This window comes from Sturnira hondurensis, unplaced genomic scaffold (genome assembly GCF_014824575.4).
Source record: "Sturnira hondurensis isolate 20B ecotype Veracruz unplaced genomic scaffold, ASM1482457v3 Scaffold0020903, whole genome shotgun sequence".
Lineage (NCBI taxonomy): Eukaryota > Metazoa > Chordata > Mammalia > Chiroptera > Phyllostomidae > Sturnira > Sturnira hondurensis.
In genome coordinates this window covers 3,089,249-3,097,313 of record NW_028093534.1, presented here as the reverse complement: position 1 = coordinate 3,097,313, position 8,065 = coordinate 3,089,249, and the positions used below count along the sequence as shown (strand labels likewise).

The 8,065-nt window shown below is 39.7% G+C and overlaps 1 protein-coding gene across 1 annotated transcript in view; it reads right to left on the bottom strand.

Moving 5' to 3' along the window:
* Positions 1 to 2,890: 2,890 nt before the first annotated feature.
* CCNT1 (cyclin T1) overlaps positions 2,891 to 8,065 on the bottom strand; it is a 34,596-nt gene continuing 29,421 nt past the window's right edge. The window contains exon 9 of the mRNA XM_037030886.1: positions 2,891 to 6,606. Within this exon, the coding sequence (XP_036886781.1) occupies positions 5,203 to 6,606 (1,404 nt within the window). The 3' untranslated portion in view covers positions 2,891 to 5,202. The remainder of the gene's footprint in view (positions 6,607 to 8,065) is intronic.

Here is an 8,065-nt window from a genome sequence, read left to right as displayed (position 1 = left end):
ACTAATGAATGCATAAGTGGAACAACAAACCGGTGTTTCTCTCTCCCTAAAAATCAATACTTTTTAAAAATTTGATTTATTTTTAGAGAGCAAGGGAGGGAAAAAGAGAGGGAGAGGAACATGTGCCTCCCACTGGGGACCCAGCCTGCAACCCAGGTATGTGCCCTAGACTGGGAATCGAATCAGCGACCCTTTGATTCGAAGGCTGGCACTCAATGTACTGAGCCACACCAGCCAGGGCAAAATTATAAATCATGTTGACAGTGCTCACTAGATAAGCAGAACATATTGCTAGCATCTGTCTGAGCTATGTATTTTTTGTGTGCATGTGGCAGTTACTCTTCCATGTAGTCAGTCACACAATATTAAATTAGGGTTTTTTCCCCACTCTGACCACATGGTATCTTTATACTTTCAGGTTCACTGTAGTACTAAATCTTAAGTCTTTCCAATGGACTCAATTCCAACAGGGTCTTGTGCTATAAGAAGGTACATATTATCAAAACTAAAACAAAGCTATAATCATATCAATAAAATGACAGTTAAAGACTAATCTGATGACTCAGTAAGCAAAAACAGTAATAATCAGATTAAGTTTTGTAATGAACATTTATTGATGGGGTGGATAAATACAGATTGAGAAACATACTTGACAGCAATATATCAAACTGATAGCCAGACTATAAAATGTATACAACATTCTTTTTTTAATTTAAAAAATTTTTTTAAAATTTTTTACAAAGAGCCCTTACTGTTAATGGTCACTTACATCCTACCATTCACATAACAGCAGTAGAGATACCAGGGGTAGCATTCAGAACTGAGATGCCCCAAGGAGGACAGAGGCCACAGCAGAGTACTGTGCTGAGAAAAGACTCAAGAGCAATACAAAGAAAACAGACAAAAATATCACCACAAAATTGTACCTGAGTGACAGATTGGTAAAGTGTTTTGCTTTTTTTCTTTTCCTTCTTTTGCTCTTTGGTCTTATAAGAAACAGACAATTTTAGGCGTGTGGAGTAAGGTGGGGAAAATGTCAGTTTCAAATCCAGAAACCTAGGTTAACATTAAGTTAAGCTGCTGCATTCTTTTCTTTGGGTGCTTAACCCAGCCAGCACCTCCACCTTGTGCTCAACCACTAATCAGATCCTCGGCTTTCCTGTGAACACTTCCTGATCATCTGATGGATACACACTTGCTCTGGCTTCAATTAGCATGCTGTCAAGCATCCCTCTCCACACTCAACACGACAACAGAAAACCCAAGAGTCTTTCTCTTTTCATTCAACCATGAATACACACTCATAAAGGGAAAGAGTAGACACTGCTTTATAGTAAACATTCTTTTTCTTTTCCTCCCTTTTCCAATGCCGAGTTCATATTAAAATCTTTAGAAACATTAAAATGGAAGGGTCTCCCACTAAAAAATAATTCTCATTCTAGACCATTCTATCAGGTTAAGATTACAGTACCATGTTTGTTTCAAACTCACATCCAGAGGGATAAGATAAAATAAAACTTGACAGAGTGATACCACATGAACATTTAACCCATCAGAAGCAAATACTCCATTAAAAGCTAGGTGTTAACAAGCAGCAAGACGAGAAATTTGGGGAGGTATCAAAGTCACTGAAGGCCTAATGGGATTGCAGAGGGCTTATTTCTCACCCTGTAAAGGGTTGCATAGACTGCTTCAATTCTCCCAAACCCAAGAATATCTTGAAGTTGTATTCCAACTTCAAGGTTGGAGTTGTATTCCAACTTCAAGGTATTCTCAAATCTCCCTTTTCCTAATATTAATACTAGAAAATTTCCCTAGTATTAGTTATCAAAATAACTCATCAACAAAAGAACTGTTCTAAAAAAAGTAATAATTTCCCAAGTTCCCACAGTTCTTGTGTTTCTATGGGAACACAGATATGTTTAAACTCCCACTATACTGGGATAAGATCCCCTCTAATTGCCTTTCCCCAAGAAGCAACCTGTGAGGGGAATTTAGGTAGCAGAGGCTTAAAGAAATCCAGCATTAATGTTACCATGATTTTATCTCTGTATCCTAATCCATTGCAGTTTCCAACTGGAGAATTTAAAATTTTCTATCAGCACAGGTGAAGCCAATACTACAGAACTAAAAAAAAAGAATATATTAAATCAAAAACACTAAAATCATTAAAAAGAAAAAAAAGAAGCTGAGGGCCTCAGATATGGAAACACAATGATTCATAAGTGAAAAGACTAAACTAATTCCTATGTATTTTCTAAACCCCCAAAGCAAAACTGATACTTCAGAAGACCAATTCAGCTTTAGATTAATGCTTCATTAGAGTTCAGCTAAGAGCAACACAGGTATTGATTAAAAGCCCTAAGGACAGTCCACAGGTATGTTTCTGCCAACATGAGATTCAAACACAGTTTACAATCAGATTTCCAGAACTTGAGGCTTCAGGCCCACTTATCACTACTTATCCTCAATAGTTCAGGTTAAAAAGAAGAGGGGAAAAAACCAAGTTTACTAGGCTAACTTTGGATTTATAAACCCCATTTCTCACCCTTTGAAGGTATGAGGATAGAGAAGACACAGTTTAGAAACTGCACAGCCCTTCAACTAAATTTGTGCGAATTTGGACAATATACATGCTAGCTGACAGGCACACTGCTCCCCAGTGACAATGCAACAGCTTCATGCAGAGCCCATACGGTAGTTCAGAACATATACACAGATCTAAAAGCAGACATGGTAGGTATCTTAAGACAGTATCAGGAGGCATTAATATAGAAAAGTCTCAACTGCTCTATACCAGCAGTGATCTAGTAGTGTGCACAGGCCAAACTACACAGCATAAAGCAGCTCTTAGGCTCTAGGCTCTAGTAAGCACATTTTTCTAGTCCACTCCTGACAAAGTTCTAAGGAACTAACTACACTGCCATAGAGCACTGCTAATGAAGCCAAGCAGACACAAACGTCTCTGTGGTGAGGGAGTGCATGTAACTAGAAAATACGTGATGCTTGATGAGAAAAATCAAAAGCTGAAAAGACATTTTCATAATCAAATCAGTGATCAATTCCACAAAAATACAGATGCAAACTAAATAACCTTCTGGGAAGGTCAGGAAGGAAGGCAAACTCCACCAAACAAAATCTAAACAAATAGGAAGCCCGTATTTAGTAAAAATATCACACATCTACTGATCAGCACAAGACAGACTATCAGGGAGAAAGAAGAAAACGTCATCTATAAAAGTGAAAGTGACATTCCAAGTAAAAATTATACTAGTTTATAGGTTGGCAGAGATTCATTTTACTCAGCAATGGCAGGCACTCAAGACAGTTCAAATATGCAAAGATGATGGACACTAATTCACCTCTGATTAGGTTTACTATACAAATTCCTTCCTGTGTGAGGCCAGTGCATCATTAATTCCAACTGCTTCAGTGATCTCCCCAAACTGTTCCTGACAAGCAGCAGAGCACGTACAACTCCCATTTCCCTATGACTTCCAAAAAAAAATTCAATTTGTCCAGAAAGAGTATTTGGTGTAAAGTGAACAGCATTAAAAAGATACATTCAAACTGTATCATATTTCCACAGCAAAAATTGCCATGAAGACCAAAGAATATCATATCTAATGTTCTGTGGCTAGGTGGCATTCTCAGTTAAAATGGTTTGTTAGAATTCTTCTAGCCCCTTAAAAGATTTCTGTTCTCAACAAAAACGTTCACTCCTAAAATCTGGGATAATCAAGCACCCATAAGAAAAGACACCCAATCCACTTTTTTAAAGGATTCTTAGAAATTTGAAGAACCTCTGCCTATCATCTATGGCCACCAAAAATGGACAATCCAACATAATAGTATATGTGGGCTAGGACTGCTCACTCTCATGGCATCAGTACTATTAAATTCACAAGCTCTAATCTCTGAAGACATGTAGGCTGCAAAAACTGAGGACGCAGCTGTTTCTCTTCAGCTATACAGATAAAAAAACAAGTCTCACATTTATAATATAAAATACACTGTCCCAAAAATTCCAAGTCACAATTTCATTGTTTTCAGGATCCTCTAGCTCCATGGCTTCTCCCAGAACTATTCCCACACATGGTCTGGGCTTTCACAATTATGATGTGTAGCACATACCTCTTCCCATCAGAGACCCTGAGACTGCTCTCACTTGAACACTTCCCCAAGGCCCAACTTGAAAAAAGACCCCCCAATTCTGTACGGCAGAAACTAGCCTTGCTCTACAAACCTTCCTCACCCCACCTCTATTCTGAACCAAAAGAAACAGAGGATAAAAAGGAAGTTTCTATCGGAGTCCAAAATCAGGCCATTGGCTACATTTGCCCAAACTAGAATTTAGAAGGCTACCACTCAATTGCAACATAAAGGGGAAAATATCAAGATGAATACATGCTTCTTCCTTCATGTTCTAAAGGCCACACCGTATTCTCACTAGTAGACTGCTGGGGAAGCAGAAATGATGAGGGACAGGGAGGGAAAGAAAAAAACATGATATTTAAACACACACACTGAAAAACACACATACCCATACTTACATACACTTAAAGGTCTCAACACATCAAGTGGCCAGGGACTATCTCAGAACTCATGGCCAAAAGCCTACCCTCCCATCCCCCCTACGCACCCTCTGCCCTCCAATCCCACCCCTAGGACTCATTGCTGTGTATCCCACACACACAACAAAATCCTTATCCCTTCCCCAATTATATAAAAAACTAAACAGATAACTTACTTTCTTTAAATTATTTTTTAAAGTCTCTTAAAAGATGTTGATGTTTAAATACTTCCTCTCTTCTGACATACTGAACACCAAAAGGATCCACAACTGTTTGACATAACAAACCCTCCATGTTTTAGTCCTGGCAAGAAGAGGGAGGATATCAACTCTAAACAAACTAAGCAGGAGGTGGAGAGGCCAAGAATAGAGAAAGTATTCTTAATCTTTCACAGCTTCAACATTCCCAGCTCTCTAATACCATAAAATAGTTAAATTTCAGAGGCAGCAGGTACAATAACCAAGGCCCTCTACCATCCTCCCACCTATGTCTCACTATCAATTTATTCCCTAGTCCAAGAAGGGAGACATATTTCATTAGGGAAGTAATTTTCTTAGTCCAGAATCAGTAGTTTAAAAAAAAAAGTATGTTTTTAAAGAAGTTTCTTTTCTCCTCTTCTTTTTCTTTTTTACTTAGGAAGGGGTGGAAGTGGTGGAGGAGGTTCTGAAGGTAGAGGTGGTGGTCGGGGTTTGTCTGTATTGCCAGATCTGGAGGACATTCCTCCACTAGCCCGTGGATTCAGGTATTCACCGTAAGAATGAACAAATTCAAATGGAGGGGGTGGAGTGGGCTGAACACCCTGGGCAATGAGGAGGGAGTGAAGCATATTCACAGTATCTTGATGGTCTATTGTCTGGGTTGTGTTGTGACCATTAGCCCCAGTGGGGCCTTTATCCAGTTTCATATGAGGAACTCGAGTTTTACAGCTAGGCTGTGAATAATGAAGGCCACTTGTGTCTGAGCTATGCCCTGGCAACTGGGCCATTGTAGGAAGAGGAGGGAAGGAGAAATTTATGGAAGAGGATTTAGTACTTTTGGCAATCTTGGCTGGATGATCAAACACTGCCCCTCCAGTCTCTTCAGGGGGAGCCCTTTTACGAGCAGAACTGGAAGAGGAGAAAGAACTAGACAAGCCATAGGTTTTGTGTGCTAAGGAGCCTGTCTGGCTACTATGTTTTGGATCACCTGGCCGTTTGTTCCCAGTACCAGCTGGAAGCTGTGAGTGAGAGTGCTTGTGTGAGTGGTGATTATGATGATGATGATGATTAGATGGGTGAGTCTTGTGCTTTTCTTTGTGCTCTCGGCTCTTTGTGATACTGTCATCCACAGAATTGTGCTTGTCAGTTGCAGCATGGACCTTAATGCGCATTTTTATCTCCTCTGGTTTTGAAGAGGCAGCTTTATCCCCACTTGCCACTGGAATTCTCATTTTGAGAGCTGTCTTGTCAGACTTTTCCAGAAAAGGCCGCTCAGAATTTTCTGAGCCCTCTATGGGCATTTTCAGAATGACTGAAGAATGGCTATCATGTTGAGACAGGAGATTCTGGGCAGCATATGCATACTGTGACTTCACATTGGCCTCCATGTTCTCCAGTTGCCTCTTCTGGGCAGCCAACTCTTCGGCATGCTTTGCACGGTATTCTTTCAGTGATACTTTAGCTGACGGCGTACTCTTACTATTCTGCTTCTGGGAAATAAATGCATTTGAACCATCCAAGGAATGATCAACTCCTATAAGTGCTACATTCTCACTAGTCCGATGACCCTGGGCAGACTCTAGTTTAAAAGGAGGTTGGGAGGACAGCCAACGCTTGCCCTGCAACATCTCTGCACTGCTTATGTTGCTGGATGACTCTTCAGTGGCTGGAACGGAAGGCACTGCACTTGTGGTAGAAGTTGTTGACATGCTCATTAAGCCTGCAATAGTTTTGTCTGAAGAGCTTTGGGAAATCATATTGAGGATTGTCTGCTCCGATGTGTTTGCATCTGCTCCTCGGTCATCTGCTTTTGTTTTCCTGGCAGCTTCACATGCCTAGAATGAAACAAATGATATCTTTACTTCAGGCAACTTATCATACGGAAAAAACACTGAAATGAGTAGACTGTGCTTGTTGTGACACTGCAAGTTTTCCACAGTACATAAGCAGGAGGCTACTCTAACATAACATTGATAATTATTACCATCAGGAGGCATAAGATTTTAAAAACCTTCAATCAACAGAACCTCAAAGAACTACCTCCATCCCCATGTTCATTGCAGCAGTATTCACAATAACCAAGATATAAAAGCAACCCAGGTGTCCATCTATGGATGAACGGATAAAGAAAATGTGGTGTGTGTGTATCTGTGCATACACACAATAAACTACTATTTAGCATTAAAAAAGAGAAGAAAGATTCTAGGAAGATGGCAGAGTAGGAAGCTCTAGGAATCTGTCTCCCCACCTAAAAAACTACACTGGCAGAATCTGTCTGATGCTAACTCTAGAGTATGCTGAAGGCTTGCAACTTCCGGGGCAAACCTTGAACAGAAAAATGGGGTTAATTTCATTTCTCAGCATAGTAGAAACTATCCATCACCCACTGCCAGCCATACAGCAAGCTGCTGTGCACCTATTTCTGGAATAGCTTGTACACAACCTTGGGAAGGCAGGGTGAGCAAAAATTACTTTTTCCTCTAAATATTGGGAATTTGTGCTATGATCACTGATTGCTGCTTCTGATCACAGAGCACACACCCAATCACACACCAAAGGCAGGCAGCCATCCTTGTTGCAAGCCCCTCCCCCTCTTGCTGAAGCAATTGCCAGGGGATTTAAAAGACCAACACCCTTCCTCCCCATCACTTTTTTGTTTTTTCCCCTGTGGGGAGCCACACATTAAAGAGAAGCACATTCAAAAACAAACTCCATATACAGGAAAAATTAGGAAATGACTGTACATGTTCTAGAAAAGGCTCAGAAAAGACCTTAAATTATACTCCAGACTGAAAAAACACCCTACAAAATCAAGCCCTCCACCCCAATGAGTGAACAAAACAGTAAGGGAAACAGCAAATCATGGGGGAGAACAATCTGACTTCCAGAGTTACATCATTAAATTCAACTGTCCAGTGTTCAACAAAAAGAAAAATCACAAAAATTATTAAAAAATAGGAAAGTATGGCTCATTCAAATGAAAAATTTAATCGACAGAAACTGTCTCTGAAAAACACCTTATGGCAAATCTACTAGACAAAGACTTTAAAATAATTTGCTTAAGGATACTCAAGGATCTATAAAGGAAGATGAGGAGAAAGCCAACAAAATAGCTTGTAAACAAAATGTAAATATCACTTATCAATAAAGAGACAGAAAACAAAGGGGCACAGACAGTATTTGAAGAAAAAATAGTTGAAAACTTCCCAAATTTGACGAAATACATGAACACAAATATTCAAGAAACTTAATAGACTCCAACTAAAAAATTAGAGACTCACATCAAAACACATT